This window comes from Maniola jurtina, chromosome 21, assembly GCF_905333055.1.
Source record: "Maniola jurtina chromosome 21, ilManJurt1.1, whole genome shotgun sequence".
Taxonomy (NCBI): domain Eukaryota; kingdom Metazoa; phylum Arthropoda; class Insecta; order Lepidoptera; family Nymphalidae; genus Maniola; species Maniola jurtina.
This window is the reverse complement of record NC_060049.1, coordinates 523,569-543,510: the sequence shown is the minus strand read 5'-3', so window position 1 is coordinate 543,510 and position 19,942 is coordinate 523,569. Positions and strand designations below refer to the sequence as shown.

Sequence of the window (19,942 nt, the reverse complement as noted above, 5' to 3'; positions counted from 1 at the left end):
TGAGTGAAACTTACATCGTGGCTTTAGAATAATTTTGTCTCCACAAGAGAGCGTATTGTTTTCAGATTCTTCTAGCAACTAAATGTCTGTGCTACTAACTAGCAAGTAACATCGGTATAAACATAAAAAGCTGGAAATCTAGTAGTATAAAAAAAAACATAGTGTCATTACGACATTGACATAAGCTGTCGTATGCTTGGTCGTATGGCTGTCGTTGTGTCATTCTGTCACAACTGTCAACCTGTCAACTGAAAACAACATAGGTTATGTTTATTTTATCGTTAGGTCAGTTTAAAAGTCGCCGTATTTTAATGAATTAATAAAACAAACGATGTAATAAAGTTAACAATTAAACTGCAATAGTTATTCTCTTCCTATTCTATAATTAGCATTCAGTCAAAGTGGCTTGTTACTGTAATTTCATCAAGATGATGTTCGAACTTCTAACGTAAGTTTTTACTTATTATTTTTACGCATATGGTTTGATTTTATTAAGCTGTACTTATTTTTAACTATTCTACGTTTCTCTAAGGTCATTTTGCGCTACATTTCGTGATAATTTTCTCAAAATTGGCACCATAAAACATTGATAAGTATTAATGTTCAGATAACACGTAACATAAACTTTTTCCTTTCTCTTTCGGTTTTGCACGAGTAAAAACTTCTTATCGTTTTACAATACCTAGTGCTGTAGGATTAGATAAAAACTGTGTATTCAGAAATAACGAGTACAAAAAACCAATTTTATTACAAGTGAAATAATATTACTAGCTGAACTACTTTGCTTTACTGGAAATTTTGAAAATCAGTGAGGGAGTAAAATTTCCAAAAGCTCTGAAACATGTTAGTGAGCGAGAATCTTATTACTTTTGAACTGAAAAATGCTGGACTTTCATACAAACTTTCATCACCCACTTCTCTATAAATAAATAATTACCTAAAATTAAAAGTTAACTTTTGGAATTCCCAAAAATACTTTCTTAGTGAGTGCCTACATCCATACCTACTAATATTATAAATGCGAAAGTGTGTCAGTCTGTCTGTCTGCTACCTTTCCACGGCCCAGCAGTTTAACTGATTTTGACAAAATTTGGTACAGAGTTAGCTTATATTCCACGGATGGACATAGGCTACTTTTTATCCCAGAAAATCAAAGAGTTCCCACGGCATTCCTAAATACTCATCCGCTTAACCGATTTACATGAAATTTGGAACCGAGGTAGCTTGCGCCCCTGCAATTGACATGGGCAACTTTTTATCTCGGAAAATCAAATAGTTCCCATGAGATCTTTAAAAACCAAAATTCACACGGACGAAGTCGTGGGCATCCTCTAGTTACTTTTAAAAAAACCTACTGTCAAAATTTCAAGTTTCAAACCCCCAGCATCTTAGGCTGTGTGTTGACAATCAAGCATTTCAGGTCAATCATTAAGGACACATTGTTTTATATACCTAATTTTTATTCACAGTTTAATAATAATATTGCCGATGATGTTAATTGGAGTGCTACTGTTTGGTGCATTTGTGATAGTGCCCTGTGCATTCATCTTTGCATCTTGGTACATGAGGATCAGAGAGAGAAAGCTGCAAAGGAGGAAAAAGGATGGAGCTAACATAGCCTTTTTCCACCCATATTGCAATGCAGGCGGTGGCGGGGAAAGAGTTCTTTGGGTTGCTATAAAGGCAATACTAATGAGGTATAGTTGGTGTGAATATTATATTATTTAGCAATGATTTCAACAAGATAAAATTGAAAACTAAAACCAGACTGCGATCGTCTTAATAAACACTGAAATATTATGGTTAAATTGCTTTTCCGTTGCTTGGTATATTTTAATGTTGTAGTATATTTATATTTATGAACGCAAAATTTTCTCCCCTTTCATTTGACATCCCACTCAATACAATAGCAAAAAAATTTTTGGACACCACCACTTTTTTTGATGTAACATCTGTTAGGTCAATTTTTTACTGTCCGTCCCTGTCTGTCTGTCAATAGGCTGCGGCTGTATCTCATAAACTCTAATGGGTAGGCAGTTGAAATTTTCAGAATGTATTCTTAGTGCGTGGCAACTTTTTATCCTGAAAAAGCAGAGTTCCCATAGGATTTAAAAAACTTAAATCCACGCAGACGAAGTCACGCGCATCATCTAGTAATGCATATTTCATTCACTAGTTTTTCTTCCAAAGGTACCCAGATTCCCACATCTACATCTACACAGTGGACACGGCAGATCCCACAGCGATATTGAACAAAGCTCAGAACCACTTCAATGTGAAAGTTGAGCCAGAAAGAGTCAACTTTGTGAGACTGAGTCTAGGGAAACTGATAGAGGCTCAAACCTACCCGTACTTTACGTTGGTGCTGCAGAGTTTGGGGACCATGGTGTTAGGGATGGAGGCTTTTATGAAATTTAATCCAGGTAGGTACTTTCTATTATTATAAACAAGTTTTTTTTTTAAGAATATTATTCATGCTAATCATGACTACTTTTAAGCTTTACGCTTAGTTGGAGGGGAAAGGGGAATGTTAGTCATGATTCAAATGGCTCATAAATCTTTAAAAAAATAAAAGTAAATAAAAAGAAAAGAAAAAAGATTCATATGAAATTTGGTAGGTACAGAAGTAGCTTGCGTCCCTTAAATTGACATAGGCATCTTTTTACCCTGGAAAATCAAAGATTTCCCACAGGATTTAAAAAAAAATCTAATTCCATGCAGATGAAGTCGCGGGCTTCATCTAGTAATGAATATTTCTCACGATCATTTAAATACTGAAACATTGACGTGTTAACAGATATCTACATAGACACAACAGGATGTGCGTTCACCTACCCGATATTCCGCTACCTAGCGCAATGTCCGGTGGGGTGCTACACGCACTACCCCACCATAACCGCGGCCATGATGCGGCGCGTCAAGCACCGCCTCGTGAGCTACAACAACAGCAGCGTTATTGCCCGTAACCCATTACTGACTTGGTGTAAACTGCTCTACTACAAAATGTTTGGTTGGGTAAGACTTTTCTTGGAATTTAAACGCTCTCGTGTCTGACGTCTCATTCACTCATGGCCTATGAGTGAGTGAGACGTCAGAAAAGTTTTGTTCGAATAACAAAGTCTAAATAATTAAATGGCAATTTTTTTCGACTTAGTGAGGATTTCGACTTAACGAGGTTCGAGTTATAGAGATTCCACTGTAATAATCTTGAATAAAAAATAATAATTGGCGCAGCCGATAGGATTCATAGATAAAATTCAAAGGCAGATATCAAGGGGTTATAATTTTTTACAGTTGTATGGGGTAGTGGGTCGGTGCGCAGACATAGTGATGGTGAACGGGACATGGACGGAGGAACACATCCATGACTTGTGGAAGCGACCACTCAACACCCACCGCGTCTACCCACCGTGTGAGGTAAGGAGTTTTAACGATTCATCATCTCTTTGTAAAAAGCTTACATATTGTTCTCCATATATGGCGTTTGGAGATGTTAAAAAAAACCATTTAGAAAAGAAAAACACACAAAACATATTTTCCATAGAAAATTTGTGTTTTATTTTTTAAATTATAAATTACTATAATTTAAAAAATTATAACTTATACTAGCGCTTGGCTGCAATCAGAATTGCTAGCAAGTGATGGTGCAGCCTAAGATGGCGCGTGCTTGCCTAGAAGTTGCCTATTCACTCTTGACTTGAAGGTACCCATATTAAAAGTGGGAGGGAAAAACTGATGCCGGAAGGGCGTTCCATATCCTTGCGGTTCGGATTAGAAACGAGGAAGCAAATCGCTTCGTACGTGTTCGAGGAATTGCGACTACGTGTGGATGCGGAAAAAACCGGTCAAGTGCGAGTCGGATTCGCACACGAAGTGTTCCGTACCATCGTACAAGATATACTTAACACCTTTATGTAGAACTCTGCAAGTTAATAACGGTCGTCGCCATCTATATGTGATCTAGTGAATTTTTTTTTTTGTGAACACATATTAGTTTTTTTTTTGTGTGATAAAACCACAAATTTACGGTTTTCAGATTTTTGCCTTTACTTGTGCTATAAGACCTACCAACCAGCCAAATTTCATGATTCTAGGTCAACGAGAAGCACGCTATAAGTTTCGCTTAACAGACAGACAGACAGACAGCAAAGTGATCCTATAAGGATTCCTTTTTTCCGTTTGAGGCACGGAACCCTAAAAATTAAAAAAAGTTAATTTGGTGCTTGGACTATTTATGCAAAACGCTATCCAGTCTTTCCTTTATTGAATCGTCTTTTGGTACAGTTACTAATACTACCAGAAATACTACTAACTAAATACTACTAGAAATGAGAAAACTATATTTTCTTAGGTATCAGAGCTCAAAAAGCTGCGTTCTCTAGTGCGAGATTCGGACCCAATCAGGATCCTATCCGTGGCACAGTTCCGACCAGAAAAGGACCACCCTCTGATGCTTCAAGCTATGTACGAACTCCGAAACCTGCTGATCAAAAATGAAATCCTGTGGAACAAGGTATAGTGTAATTACACTAATCTAAACATATAATAAAATTGTAGAAAAGTGGTGTCTGTACAATGGAAATATATAAAAAAAAAGTAGCAGGGGTTGTTATTATATCGATGCCGAACCCGAAATTGTAATTAAATTTTTTTTGTCTGTTTGTCTGTGTGTTTGTGCACGCTAATCTCAGAAACGGCTTATTCGATTTAGATACGGTTTTCACTAATATATTGTAGTAAGCTTCACTTAGCATTTAGTGTTTATTTCATGTCAATCGGTTCATAAATAAAAAAGTTATGTCAATTTAAAGAATCACGCTGCCCGAAAAGTCACTATTCCACGCGAACGAAGTCGCGGGCACAGCTAGTATTATTATAAAGGCGAAAGTTTGTGTGTATGTTTGTTACTCCTTCACGCAAAAACTACTGGACGGATTTGGCTGAAATTTGGAATGGATATAGATAATATCCTGGATTAGCACATAGGCTACTTTTTGTTCCGGAAAATCAAAGAGTTCCTACGGGATTTCGAAAAACCTAAATCCACGCGGGCGAAGTCGCGGCCATCGGCTAGTGTTAGAATAAACTAGTGAGGAAAAGTCTCGGTTTGATCCTGATTTGACAACTGTCAAATATTAGGCTAGGCATTAGGGATGACGTGAAACCAATGATACCTAGTCGTTTCATGGCTTGCGCTCGATGACTGTCATAATATACCTTACTGGCAAAGCCGTGCCGCCAAGAGTTTTAGCATTCCGGTACGATGCTGTGTAGAAACCAAAGGGGAAAACTGCCATACCCCTTCCATGTTAGCCCCCTTCCATCTTAGACTGTATCATCACTTAACACTAGGCGAGATTGCAATCAAAGGCTAACTTGTATATGATTTTTTTTTTATCCTTTCATAGTTGATGTCTACGTCATAAAATTTTCGTAAAATTTTGGAGTTAAGGAGTTCAAACGCTTTTTTTTTAGATAAAACTAGTCCTAGTGGGGTCGTGCCGTAACGCTGAAGACGAGGAACGCGTCAAGAACCTCCGAGACCTGGCCAAGCACCTGTCCATCGAGGAGAATGTCCAGTTTGTAGTCAACGCGTCATATTGCCAGCTGTTGCAGCTGTATCAGAACAGCTCGCTCGCGATACATGCTATGTGGAACGAGCACTTCGGCATCAGTGAGTATACATTTTATCAACATGTCATGTAGACGAAGAGTTTAGTCAACATGTCTTGTAGATGTAGAGTTTCATCAACATCTCATGTACATGTAGAGTTTCATCAATATGTCATGTTGAGGTAGTTTCAGATGTAGAGTTTCATCAACACGTCATGTAGCCGTATAGTTTAATCAAATCGTCATGTAGACGTATAATTTCTCTAACATGTCATGTAGATGTAGTTTCAGAGGATCATACCTAAACGCGAATTACATTTTTTAAAATTCTGATAAAAGTTAGCCATTGACTGCGATTTTACCTTACCAAGGTACTCCTTGGTATGGCAGTATCAATGCACTACTATTAATTGTATGAATACTTTTGCATCAGGTGTAGTGGAGTGCATGGCAGCAGGGCTCATCACCATCGCGCACCGCTCGGGCGGACCCCTGGCGGACATCATCGAGACCTCCGCCGGCTCGCGCACCGGCTTCCTGGCGGCGGAGCCCGACGAGTACGCGCGAGCCATCCTAGAGGTCATAGCGATGCCGGCTGAGGACAAGAGGAGGATCGTCGAGGCTGCCAGGTGAGCTCGAATGCAGTACCAAACCTCTTTTTAGGGTTCCGTATCTCAAAAGGAAAAATGGAACCCTTATAGGATCACTTTGTTGTCGGTCTGTCAAGAAACCTATAGGATACTACCCGTTGACCTAGAATCATGAAATTTGGTAGGTAGGTAGGTCTTATAGCACAAGTACAGGAATAAATCTGAAAACCCCGAATTTGTGGTTATATCATTTGAAAAAAAATTAAAATGTGTTTCAATTTTCAAAATAAGATTACCAAGTGGGGTATCCTATGAAAGGGCATTACCTTCCTATCCTAAAACAGATTTTTATTTATTTTTATGTGCAATAGTTTTTGATTTATTGTGCAAAATGTTGGAAAAAATACCCGAGTACGGAACGCCAAGTGCGAGTCAGATTCGCGCACTGAGGGTTCCGTACTGAAGTGTACCCACTTGTATGACTAGGTACTTCATATATTTTTTTTATCGTTTCAGAGCGTCAGTTGATCGTTTCTCGGAGAAAGAATTCGAGAAGGCATTCTTAAGAGCAGTTGAACCTTTGATAAGGATAGATTGATATTGAATCTATGTTCACAGACTAATGGAAAAATATAGACGGAGATGTCGCGAACAAAGTCAAACGTTCCTATTTTGTAGTTGTAAGTCAGGCGCTTTCCACGGCGCGTAGTACATTATTATCACGTACTAATAATGAATCAATACACAGGTACAGGTAGTAAGTAGGACGCTACCAAAAACGAAGATAGATGATTACTGATAAGATACCACAAAAAAACGTGAAATAAATAAAATTCTTGTGTTTCCTAAAAGTTCGCAATGTATTGCAAAATAAAACATTTGACTGACACTAGAGGTCAACGAATGTTGCGTAGATAAGTGAAGCGGGGTCAATGCCGCGTCGTAGGCGGGGAGTTAATCCCGAATTTTGCACGCTATACATTCAATAACCGTCTTTCTTTGAAATCGGCTTGTATAAAGCGGTTTCATTCATCAATTAGTGTGCAGTCTATATTTTCCATTAGTCTATTGTTGTATTGTAATGAATTCCACTAGTATTAAGATTAACATTAATATTTAAGTTTTAAATAGGAATCGAAATAAATTTTACCAAAGTTATACATTTCTTTTATTTTACAAAAAAAAAACACTTATTACAAGGTACAACCCACAATGTACAAATAAAATATATTATTTTAATTTGATATATTTTTATGCGAATGTATGTCTGTCTGTTATCTTTGAAAGAGCCAATTGCTTAACCTGTTTTGACGTTTGGTACAGAGATAGCTTGTATCCGCATCTCTTTCTTAACAATGTAATAAAAAAGGACAGACAAACTTAATTTAATTTAAAACTGTCAAACCACGTGACTTTAGGTGCCAGTCTTGAGCATAGTGTTTTTTGTAGAGCAGCACTAAAAGTCTTTAATTTAAAATTCGTTTTCGGTCCTTTATTAGCAATATTAAAAAGAAAAAGATGCATATATACTAGTTTAATTTAAAGAATCACATTAGAATCGGCGCCACTCATAATTTATCTAATAAATTTTTCATACAAAATTATTCTTAAATAATATTAACAAACATATAATGGGACTGAATACAACAGATTTCATGTTTTAAAATAAAAAAAAGTTTAGCAGGGTGATTCTTCTATTCTTCTCTGTTTGTGGTCCACAATAATTACGCCAATGACGAGAAAATTCAGTTTCTTGTTGTTTAGTTACATACAACCTTTGCATACATGATACAACTCATTTGACATTTGTTAATTCTACATTGCTGCTTCACTGAGTGACTTGAAAATAATTTTTCGTAGAAAACCTTCAATGGGTTAGAAATAAATGTCAAATAGCTCAGCTCAGTGACTATCATTCCTCGATGAACGAGTTAGCGAGTCATCCCACTGGTTAGTATGCACCTTTATAAGATACTCATCGATACGTAGATACACAGAGATCGAAACCCACGAATTTAGTGTGAGATTTATAGACCGCACTTTGACTTTGCTGACTTAAGATTGAGTTAAAACGAGATAGATTTATGTGAAAGATATACATCTGTCTCGTTTTAACTGTCTAAGTATAGGCAAAGTTACAGTGCGCTCTATAGATCTAAGCTTATGGGTGAGACAGCGCTATACCGCTTGCATAAATCTGTCTCGTTTTAACTTAAACTTAAGTCTAAGCAAAGTCAAAGTGCGCTTTATGGATTTTAAGCTTAGTTTCAGTAGCTATTCAGCCCCACATGATTTTACATATTTTTTTAACATTTATTTGAGAGGAATGTCAGTGACGTATGTAATCATTTCTACGAAGGCACCCTGCCTACACGATCTCTTGGTATCAGCCGCAGTTCAGACCCGTGCTTCAGGAACACATTGCCTGGAAATAATTATAGTACATTACTGTCCAGGCTGGAAAAAAGCAATGGGGATCCACAGGAAAAACTGATCTCAGACGCACAAGAGGTCCGGCCAATGCAAGTTGTTATCTTCATAGTTCCTTACTTAGATTAAGGAGGCCTCTTATGGTGACTTGATAACATTTTTTTTAATTATGGCGAGTAATCTAAGCGGCAGCCAGAAGGAGTTTTAAAGGAAACGAAGATGGAAAAGTAAAATTCCATCTTTGTTTCTTTTAAAAATTCTAGGATTCTTACTTTTTAACCTACAATCAGTAACCAGAGTTTTACAGAGGCTAATCTAATCTGACCTAACTAAACTCGAAACTGCGTCGAGGTGTGATGACAGAATGCACCTCTTCACAATTAAACCAAGGCAGAGGCCTTGGCTTAAATACCTTAACTAACAGCTAATATTAAAATATAGATTAGTTATCACGTACCACCTATGACGACGAGGTGATAAGTATCTTGCTGATGGTGCGCTGGACTCCTGACCAAGTGCCTTACCTTTCGAAGCTGGTTTGCTCATTGCTGCGCAAATGATTTCAACTATGACGTCGTTTGAATATGTAACAGGCGTTTGACAGCTCAGTTTAGCCGGTTCCACAGATGATACTACCTCTATGGCCCATTCGCTTATATGCCACCTGTCGGGATAAATTGGCAGTATGGACTCCCGTTGCCCGGCCGAGATTATTGGAAGAACGAGACACCAGCCTAGCCTGCCGCTTTAAGCACCCTAACCGTTTTAGCTCCTTTCCCTACCTGCTGTCTGCTGAGGATTGATGCCTATCCCATCGTCCGTGATGATGGCGCTGGTGGCCGGCTCCACGCGGAACTCTTCAGCTGCGAACTTCAGCACGGCCGTGAACGGAGTCGCGTCGGGCACGCTGAGACTGAAAGCAATATAACAGTAAGAGGTCGATGAAACACCGACGCACGTGCTCCTGGAGTGCACGGGCGTGGCAGAACAACGACAACGCCATTTGGGATCCCCAACCTCACTTCATGAAGCCCTCGGCAACCTGGGCGGTCTACTCGGCTTCTGGAGCGAGCTTGGATAGCTGGAGTGAAGACTTCGGGAGGGGCAACGCACGCACAACAGAGGGAAACGTTTAAGTGCGGAAACCAGCCCAGAAGGAAGAAAGAAGAACAATAAGCTTCCAGAAGCCATAACTTGGAGGTGCTTCTCAAGTTAGAAGGAACAAATTTTTATCTTAATTTTAGGGTTCCGGAAGGGTGCCAACGAGACCCTATACTAAGACTCCGCTGTCAGTCCGTCTGTCTGGCGGGCTGTATCTCATGAACTACTATTATATAATACTTAACTATAATCCAAGAAAATCGGTTCAGCCGTTTGAAAGTTATCAGCTCTTTTCTAGTTACTGTAACCTTCACTTGTCGGGGGTGTTATAATTTTTTTATTTACACTTGTTGTCTAATAAGTTGTAATTGTAACACATATAATGTGTAATGAGTAGTAAATGTTTCACTGGAGACAGTTATGGTTTGAGTGTTTTATATATGTATTGCCTGTCATTTAATTATTGTACTGTGTGTTTCCATAAAATAAAACTTCAATCAAATAAATCAGATCATAACAAATATATTAGTCAATCTTATAAAACAAAATAAATTGTTACAAACTATAATATTCCTAATTCTTTAATTTAAAGTCAACAATAGTATTTAACTCATTAGTACCTATGTATCTACATAATTAATATAAATATATTGTAAAATGCAATATTAACACTTATTTCTTCGTACATCAGCATTGTCCCAATTTTTGGTATATAAAACAAATAACTATACCTAATTGACCTAGATACAAAAAACAGTCAAGTGCGAGTTGGACTTGCACACCAAGGGTTCTATACCATAATATAAGATTATGTACTTTTTAATTTACATCACAACAATTTTGAATTTTTTATTGTGTTTTTATTGTGGCAACAGAAATACTCACTGAAAATTCCAACTCTGTACCTATTATGGTTCATAAGATAGTCTGTTGACAGACAGACGGACATATGGACGGGCAGCAGAGGCTTAGTAATAGTCCTGTAGGCACCCTTCAGATATATTTTTTAGGGTTCCATATGAACCCTAAAAAATATTTCTTATTAGGGTTTCTGTCAAGAGCTCTGAATCTCTCTTTCCCAAAAACCAATATTAACATTACTTTGGTAAATCAAATCTAAAAATACTAACTTTAGATTGCCATCTCTACAAATCTTTTGTACATTGGATGATAGTTCTGAATACGTCAGGTCAATATAAAAATATTCCAGGGACATATTCTGTTCAATCAACTTGCCAGAGTCAATCAAAGCTTTGCATATTAATACAAAAATTTCATCATGATTTAAACACATTTGAATAAATTTGTCTTCCTCTGTATGGAAAAGTAGTTTCCAAAATTTTTTGTACAAAACTTTTTGACTTGACATCACATTTGCGAATCCTTTGGCCACTACTTTAACCGCATTTTGATACTTGGGATTTTTATTGCAAAGGCATACAACAAACATGTCTACAACATCTTGCTTACAATCCTGTAATATTTCATTGATAATTTTAATAGAATCATCGTCACATTCAAGTTTAGAGAGAAAGAACTGGCTTTTAAATTCTGCTTGACTACTTTTACATAGTTCTGTTGGCATGTATTTAAACAAAGTATCTTTTGAGGCCACCTCTAACATGATGTCTGATAAATAAGCTTCAAGTTTCTCTACAGAGAATAGGTCAAGAAATATGGTAAACCCTGCGTCCATTTGGTCAATATTAGCTGAGGAAGTTATGATTTTCTTTAAAATATATCTAGGTGGTTCAGACAAACAGTTTTTTAAGAGTAAACTTGGTACATTTATTTTTTTATTTAGTGCAGATGTAAACTCATTTATAATGTTCTTTTTTGTCAATTTGTCTCTACATTTTTCTATGTGATGTGAAATTATGAATGCATTTTTCATCTGTTCATGTGTAGTATCGTCATTTGGCCAGTTTTCCAGTTGGCACAGTGCAATAAACCTTTGGAAAAAGTCGAGGAACTGTTCCAGGAAAATCGACTCCATTTCGGAACGTCGCAACTTCAACGCAGAGCCCGTGAAACGTCAGCATCTGGCAAATAAAAATAAAAAAACTTTTAAAGCCATAATTTCGTATAATTTTCGCAGTTTTTGAATGAAACTCGGTCACGGTTTTCTACGTTGAAGTTACGCTTGTTAAGAACTTATTGGCTGTTAATAAAATAGAGAAAACTTACACTTTAAATGGGAGTTTTGGATCTGAAGTCAGAGTGATCTTGAAAGTAACTTTAGACCTAAAACGAAAGTTCTAGTTTAGAAATCGACCTTGGTAAAGCTAGGAACTAATAATTCTTTTGCTTTTTTTTACTTACATGTTGAATTAAACAGCACCAAGTTATATTAAAAGGAATGATTTTGTGATTCGTTTACACTACACTTTTAAGAATGTGACATTGACACATAACCTCCAATTTTTTTTTGTGACGTGACAACCGTCAAATCCATGACAAACCATATTTCTTTATTAACTGGTTTTACGGCTCTGGGTTCTAGCCCTATTAAGCCTCCATGAAAAACCATCAAACTATTGACAAGAGTTTACTAAGAGTTTATAGGTAACTAGTTACCTACAGCAAACTTTTCACCGAAGTTACCCACTTTAATCCCACTTCTACTGCGGAGCGAGAGCAATATCGAATTTAACTGACCTTTTTCTATCGACGTTCAAGTGCTCAAGGTTATGAGTTACGACCACAAATACGTCCATGGTTACGACCGATTTGCAGTAATAGAATATGAATAGAATAAAGTACCTAGTTACCTATTATATATTTTCTATTCACATAACCTTTTACATGTACTTTTGAATCGTCCAATGCTTAAAATATGCCTTTCCTACCGAATAAGACCAGTAATAATTGCTCTTTTCAAAGATTCCATTTTATTTTCCAGATACCTTTATGTCGCAGCGTCTGCTATTAATGATTTGATTCCTTTATGGAGGAGCGTCTGATCTACCTTTCATGGTTTTCACCATGTTTTTAGGGTTCCGTATCTCAAAAGGAAAAACCAAACCCTTATAAGATCACTTTGTTGTCTGTCTGTCCGTAGTGTCTGTCAAGAAAGGGTACTTCCCGTTGACCTAGAACCATGAAATTTCGTAGGTAGGTACCTAGGTCCTATAGCACAAGCACAGGAATAAATCTGAAAACCCCGAATTTGTGGTTACCTACATCATAAAAAAATTAATTAAAATGTGTTTTAATTTTCAAAATAAGAACTATACAAAGTGGGGTATCATATGAAAGCGTACATTCTAAAACAGATTTTTATTTATTTATAAGTATGTTTAATAGTTTTTGATCTAGATGAACTGAACCGCGGGTAATAGCTAGTAGGATATAAAGGAAATAAACCCCATGATTACTTTTATTCATAGACATACAATTTTCGCTTCGCTTTTATTACTTTTGCAAGACTAGAGAAAAAAAAAACTTTTACTTTTTTTCATCAATACGAGTACGTTTATGATTATTCGTCTGTGGCATTTGTTTATTGATTTTGAGTTGATTTTTGATTTATCGCTGCAGTGAGAAATAAATAATTGTAGTGAAATTCGTTTATAATACTAAAAATGTTGCTTAAGAGGAATCTGCTTGAAACAGTGACCATAATATCATGCTCGGGCACCATCATATGCATATTCTTGAATTACTTGACCAATATATCGCCTATAACAGGAATATGGTTCATAAGTTATATTTTATTACTGTTTATTAGTTCAGTCGTCTGCAGTTTCAAGTTTATGCAATGGTTACTGCATTTAAACAAGCCTATAAAGTATGATATAGAGAAAATTTTAAAGAAGTATCCTTTCTTGGCTGGAGTTTTACCCCAAGTTAGCAAAAACGTCGAAAAGGAGCAAAGTAAAGAGTATGATACGAATGAGTTAAGTATTATTACTACTGTGCTAGAAAAAAAGCTGGTGTCGTCATGGTACGTCACTTACATATCCGAGGAAATTGGTTTTCCGTTTGCCTGCAAGCAAATGTTGGATCAAATGATTGCAAAAGCATTCCAAGTAAGTGCCCTCATTCAACTAAGTCATCATTATTATCAATCGATCGACGTTTAGTGCTGGACACAGGTCTTTTGTAGAGACTCACCAATAATCTTCTATAACAAAATTCCTCAGTCAATTTTGGACTTGCCTTTACACAGGTTCAAAAAATCTATTAAAAATATGCTCCTGAGAAAAGCATATTATACTATCGAAGATTATGTAAATGATAAAAAAGCGTGGATTTGACCTGCAATTCGCTCCAGCAATGCGCGGGACTTCAATTGCTTTTATACATGGCATAATATTGTATATCAAATCTTTGAAAAGAGCAACCGCCGAGTTTCTTGCTGGTTCTTCTCGGTAGGAAAGGCATTCCAAACCAATGGTAGATGCTTTTGACGATTCAAAAGAACTTGTAAAAGTCTAATTGAATAAAAACATTTTGAATTTGAATTTGAATTTGAATCGTCTTGCGCCACCTGAATCCAGTGGCTCCATACAGTTTGTATGATGTAGGATACCTTTTGGGGGTCTTCCAATGCTTCACTTTCCAGTGTGAAGTCGCTCTTCTAGTACCTTGGGACCCTAATGTTTCTTTTTTTTACAGATATGTGATAAAATTGAAACTAAAGATGTTTATGTTGACATCTGTGCTATACTGATTAGCCACCTAAAAGAATATAAGAAAGCATTGAAGAGGCAAGAAACAACCCCCCATTCCACTGTGGAGTCTCTGTATAAAATGATCCATCCTATATCAGATAATAACAATAAGAAGGATCAATCTGCTGATCATTGTATTTACTTACTTCGTATAGTTTTAAAGGAGCTGGTTCCTTGGGAACTCTGGGACACACCATACTCTGAATTACTAGTCCGTATATTAGCTAAAAAACTTAATATATTCATTGAAAATACCATATCGAACCCTGTATGGTTAAATGACAGATTATTGATGATTTTAAATGTACAAGAAAAAGTTGTTGATGAAAATAAAAAAGAAAGTAATGATGTCAAAGATAACAAAATGCAACAAAGAACTGGCAAACCTACCGAAGATGTCATTGATAAAAGGAAGCAAGAAATTGGTAAAACTGCATCTGAGCAAGAAAGAGAAGGCATTATTTCACAAAATGTGGAAAGAAAAGAGATACAAGATATAGAACTAACAATGAAAACAGTTAAATCATCAAATGTCTTAAATAAAACTTCAGAAAGTCCAATACACATACAGAAAATTGTTGAAGAACAAGAAATTAAAAACCAAGACGTAGAAGAATCCAAGGACGTACAAGGAAGTGAACCAGTTGAAATAAAACCCATTATGAGAAAAAACAGGGGACGACAGGGCAGGAATGAAGTGAAGATATATGATAGAATTATTGAAGGTATGATTGAGTTATTTGTAATAGCTCTCAGCAATAGAACATTACTGTCCAGGCCAGAAAGAAAGCAATTTACGGCCAAGTTATATTGCCAAGGATGAGGTGCTAGTCTTTTTAAATGAAATGAGGCTGTTAATTACTATTTTGGCAGAGACTTGTATAGTACTTTTCCCATTTGCAATGCCAATGCCATGCCAATTTGACTGAACCGTCTTGTTCTATTTTAAACTTTCGAAATTAATTTTGCTTTTTTTCAAATAGCCTTTGTGTATAAGTATAACATCTTTGCTTTAGTATTTTATAAGCATGACTATATTATGGAATTTTATAAGTATCAGAACATGCAATAAGGCACTGTTCCATTAATTATGTGCTTGTGCTTTTTAACAGGCAGTGTCAAAACCTGGGAAACAGATATGGACCTCCAATGTATCAGTGTGGGTCAAGACTTACTGGCAAGTCTGGACGAGATGACCCTGAGCAGATTGTGGGGGCACGAGGACGCAGAACATAGCCCCAGTCTACGGGGAATCTCCCCACAGCCCCTGTGGTTTGGTGAGTGTTTGCATTGACCAAAGGGGCGTAGATTTAATAAAAACTGCCATACCCCTTCTAGGTTAGCCCGCTTCCATATTAGACTGCATAATCACTTACCACTAGGCAAGATTGCAGTCAAGGGCCAAATTATGTCTGAATATAACAAAAAAACTGTAACAGATGGACCAAGACTTGCTGGCTAAAGTGTAACACAAATAGCAAGTGTAGTTCGCAAAGTGTAGCCAGTCTTCCCCTGTTATTTGATGAAACATAAGAGTATTAGATAATATTGGGAGCTGGGAGAACAAAAGAAACTATGCAAATTGTTTACTCAATTTTCCATTTATTACCCTCAAAGGTGAAGAAGACGCTATCGAGTTAGACAGCGACCTCCCAAAAGAGACTAGAAAGGAACAAGGGTACCGGGATCAAAGCAAGGATCATAGTCCCCCAAGCAAGCCGGGGGACGCGCTGCTTAAGGACCTCCAGTCCACAGTACATCAAGCCAAAGCCAAGATCGGAGACCTGCAGGTGTTACACATAGATGTGCCCCCGCCGACCAGTGTATGTCTCTTGCACGACTATCTGCTTTGCATGGCCTTTTCTTACAGCAAGGGGAATATCCCCCATATAACCTGAAGTATCCCACTCTCCAATACACCACACTACACAAGATCGGAGACCTACAAGTGTTATACATGTGTCCTGCTGACCAGTGTATGTCTGTTGCACGACTATCTGCTTTGCATGGCCTTTTCTTACAGCAAGGAGAATATCCCCCGTGTAACCTGAAGTACCCCACTCTCCAATACACCACACTACACAAGATCAGAGACTTGCAAGTGTTATACATGTGTCCCGCTGACCAGTGTATGTCTCTTGCACGACTATCTGCTTTGCATGGCCTTTTCTTACAGCAAGGAGAATATCCCCCGTGTAACCTGAAGTACCCCACTCTCCAATACACCACACTACACAAGATCAGAGACTTGCAAGTGTTATACATGTGTCCCGCTGACCAGTGTATGTCTCTTGCACGACTATCTGCTTTGCATGGCCTTTTCTTACAGCAAGGAGAATATGTCCCATATAACCTGAAGTACTCCACTCTCCAATACACCACACTACACAAGATCAGAGACTTGCAAGTGTTATACATGTGTCCCGCTGACCAGTGTATGTCTCTTGCATGACTATCTGCTTTGCATGGCCTTTTCTTACAGCAAGGAGAATATGCCCCGTGTAACCTGAAGTACCCCACTCTCCAATACACCACACTACACAAGATCAGAGACTTGCAAGTGTTATACATGTGTCCCGCTGACCAGTGTATGTCTCTTGCACGACTATCTGCTTTGCATGGCCTTTTCTTACAGCAAGGAGAATATCCCCCGTGTAACCTGAAGTACCCCACTCTCCAATACACCACACTACACAAGATCAGAGACTTGCAAGTGTTATACATGTGTCCCGCTGACCAGTGTATGTCTCTTGCACGACTATCTGCTTTGCATGGCCTTTTCTTACAGCAAGGAGAATATGTCCCATATAACCTGAAGTACTCCACTCTCCAATACACCACACTACACAAGATCAGAGACTTGCAAGTGTTATACATGTGTCCCGCTGACCAGTGTATGTCTCTTGCATGACTATCTGCTTTGCATGGCCTTTTCTTACAGCAAGGAGAATATGCCCCGTGTAACCTGAAGTACCCCACTCTCCAATACACCACACTACACAAGATTGGAGGCCTGCAAGTGTTATACATGTGCCTCGCCGACCAGTGTATGTCTCTTGCCACAATCTGCTTTGCATGGCCTTTTCCCACAGCAAGGAGCATAGCCCTCTTGCACACTGGGGGACTTAAGTCCATACCACGGTACATCACGGTACATCACGCTACAAGTACGGAGGCCTTCAGGACACAGATGTGCTAATCTGACCAATATATTATTATGTCTCTTGCACTTGACTGATTTTTAGATTTCCGTACCTCAAACGGAAAAACGGAACCCTTAGAGAATCACTCTGTCTGTCTGTCTGTCTGTCGTGTCTGTCAAGAAAACCTATAGGGCACTTCCCGTTGACCTAGAATCATGAAATTTGGCAGAGAGTAGGTTTTATAGCATAAGTAAACAAAAGAAAACATCCGAAAACCATGAATTTGTGGTTACATCACAAATAAATAATCGAAAGACAGATTGGTAGTGATCCTATAAGGGTTCCTTTTTTCTAGATGTGAACTTTACACTAATAATATTATAAAAGCGAAAGTTTGTATATGTGTGTGTGTGTGTGTGTGTATGTTTGTTACTCCTTCACGCAAAAACTACTGGACGGATTTGGCTGAAATTTAGAATGGAGATAGATAATATCCTGGATTAGCACATAGGCTACTTTTTATCCCGGAAAATCAAAGAGTTCCCACGGGATTTCGAAAAACCTAAATCCACGCGGGCGAAGTCGCGGGCATCGGCTAGTCTAATATAATCCGCAACCGCGGATGTCGAATTTTTCGCATCCGTAACAACCCTGGTGCAAATCTGGGCGATGCGTTGCGTGGTATGTGTGGCAGTGTGGCAACTTTCACTGTATATCTATACATATAATAAAATCGTAGAAAAGTGGTGTCTGTACAATGGAAATATATAAAAAAAAAGTAGCAGGGGTTGTTATTATATCGATGCCGAACCCGAAATTGTAATTAATTTTTTTTTGTCTGTTTGTCTGTGTGTTTGTGCACGCTAATCTCAGAAACGGCTTATTCGATTTAGATACGGTTTTCACTAATATATTGTAGTAAGCTTCACTTAGTACTTAGTGTTTATTTCATGTTGATCGGTTCATAAATAAAAAAGTTATGTCAATTTAAAGAATCACGGCGCCTCGCGCCTGAGCGTCCGTGACTATATAAAACGCGGTCACTATTCCACGCAAACGAAGTCGCGGGCACAGCTAGTACTTAATATTATGTATTATGCATGTTGGGTATGTTACGAAAATATGTCATGCTTTGATGCGAGCTCAACTGGTTTAGCCAGTTCTTGTTTCTAATTCTAGGACATGCTAATGATCTTTATTAACCCCCGACCCAAAGAGGGGGGTGTTATAAGTTTGACGTGTATCTGTCTGTGACATCGTAGCTCCTAAACTAATGAACCGATTTTAATTTGGTTTTTTTTGTTTGAAAGGTGGCTTGATCGAGAGTGTTCTTAGCACTACATTATCCTGAAGGTGATAGCAGACAGACAGCTCAGCGCTCTCTCGCATTAGTTAATAAGTATATTAATTATATTAACTAACATAGAATAAGTTTCTTACTAAAATACTTAATATTATATTATAGTTACTAACATAGGTTAAGACGGTTACTAACATAATATTGTGGGCCTTTGTTGTCTGACAAAATAAAGATTATTATTATTATTATTAGCTATAATCCCAGAAAATCGGTTCAGCCGTTTGAAAGTTATCAGCTCTTTTCTAGTTACTGTAACCTTCAATTGTCGGGGGTGTTATAAATTTTTAATTTACAAAAATTTACTAAAACATTACCTAATTTTCACTAATTTTAAAAATAGCGAGAAAATAAAAATCAAAGGAGTATGGGTTCAATGAAAACTTCTTTTCAGACACTTCAATTTTATTTATTAGTACCTATTGATTTAAATTTTAAACACAATAGTGTGTCAGCACCTTTATCCTTCGGCGTTGCGGATACTGGGTGTTGGCGAGCCAGTGTCTATAGGACGGTACCAGTAGAGGATAAGTTACAACACGTATGATGAAGTTAAAATAAACATTGTGTTCAGGATGAAGCAGCCGGCATGATGGAAGGCCTGCTGGACAAAGGCATCGCGGGACTGAAGAAGGGCCTGCGGTTCACTGGTCTCAGTGATGATTCGCAAGTGAGCTATAGATGACTAGAAGACGCCCGCGACTTCGTCCACGTGGTGTAGGTTTTTGAAGATCCCGTGGGAACTGTTTGGTTTTCCGGGATAAAAAGTTGTCTATATTAATAACTTGGACGCAAGCTACCTCGGTGCCTTTCATACAAATCGGTTGAGCGGATGGGTCTTTAGGAATCCCGTAGGAACTCTTTGATTTTCCGGGATAAAAAGTAGCCTATGTTCGTCCCCGGGATATAAGCTAACTCTGTGCCAATATTCGTCAGAATCGGTTAAACTGTTGGGCCGTGAAAAGGTAGCAGACAGACAGACAGATACACTTTCGCATTTATAATATTAAGTATGGATTTGTATAGAAGCAG

General features: G+C 37.8%; 3 protein-coding genes across 6 annotated transcripts in view; 2 read left to right on the top strand and 1 right to left on the bottom strand.

Moving 5' to 3' along the window:
- Nucleotides 1–236: 236 nt before the first annotated feature.
- LOC123876121 (GDP-Man:Man(3)GlcNAc(2)-PP-Dol alpha-1,2-mannosyltransferase) lies at nt 237–7,361 on the top strand. Its single transcript, XM_045922266.1, has 9 exons — nt 237–448; nt 1,470–1,697; nt 2,191–2,423; nt 2,798–3,015; nt 3,295–3,417; nt 4,352–4,513; nt 5,476–5,674; nt 6,047–6,242; nt 6,720–7,361. Exons 1-9 carry the CDS (start codon nt 429–431, stop codon nt 6,799–6,801), a joined length of 1,461 nt encoding a protein of 486 aa, XP_045778222.1. The 5' UTR covers nt 237–428; the 3' UTR covers nt 6,802–7,361.
- A 1,151-nt stretch (nt 7,362–8,512) lies between these two features.
- On the bottom strand, nt 8,513–12,161 carry LOC123876130 (ubiquitin-fold modifier 1). 2 transcript variants are annotated; one of them, XM_045922284.1, is made up of 4 exons: nt 12,057–12,161; nt 11,922–11,978; nt 9,416–9,546; nt 8,513–8,628 (listed from the first exon to the last, which is right to left on the bottom strand). In XM_045922284.1, coding segments are annotated over exons 1-4 (264 nt in total). In that variant the 5' UTR covers nt 12,059–12,161; the 3' UTR covers nt 8,513–8,554. The 2 variants fall into 2 exon arrangements, with proteins under 2 accessions (XP_045778240.1, XP_045778239.1); XM_045922283.1 differs by lacking the exons at nt 8,513–8,628; nt 9,416–9,546 and adding an exon at nt 10,237–11,776 and having other exon boundaries at nt 12,057–12,144.
- Nucleotides 12,162–13,238: 1,077 nt separating this feature from the next.
- LOC123876112 overlaps nt 13,239–19,942 on the top strand; it is a 31,204-nt gene continuing 24,500 nt past the window's right edge. For 2 of the 3 annotated variants that reach the window (XM_045922253.1, XM_045922252.1), the window contains exons 1-5: nt 13,239–13,765; nt 14,355–15,135; nt 15,523–15,687; nt 16,028–16,233; nt 19,485–19,580. In XM_045922253.1, the coding sequence (XP_045778209.1) occupies nt 13,319–13,765; nt 14,355–15,135; nt 15,523–15,687; nt 16,028–16,233; nt 19,485–19,580 (1,695 nt within the window). In that variant the 5' untranslated portion in view covers nt 13,239–13,318. The remainder of the gene's footprint in view (nt 13,766–14,354; nt 15,136–15,522; nt 15,688–16,027; nt 16,234–19,484; nt 19,581–19,942) is intronic. The other variant, XM_045922254.1, reaches the window with a different exon arrangement.

What these genes read in the sequence shown, in the direction of transcription:
- LOC123876121 (XM_045922266.1), top strand. Translation starts at nt 429, where the DNA reads ATGATGTTCGAACTTCTAAC. An exon ending in GCGTCTACCCACCGTGTGAG is followed by an intron (nt 3,418 to 4,351) that starts GTAAGGAGTTTT and finishes ATATTTTCTTAG; the next exon opens with GTATCAGAGCTCAAAAAGCT. An exon ending in ATGAAATCCTGTGGAACAAG is followed by an intron (nt 4,514 to 5,475) that starts GTATAGTGTAAT and finishes CTTTTTTTTTAG; the next exon opens with ATAAAACTAGTCCTAGTGGG.
- LOC123876130 (XM_045922283.1), bottom strand. Translation starts at nt 11,730, where the DNA reads ATGGAGTCGATTTTCCTGGAACAGTTCCTCGACTTTTTCCAAAGGTTT.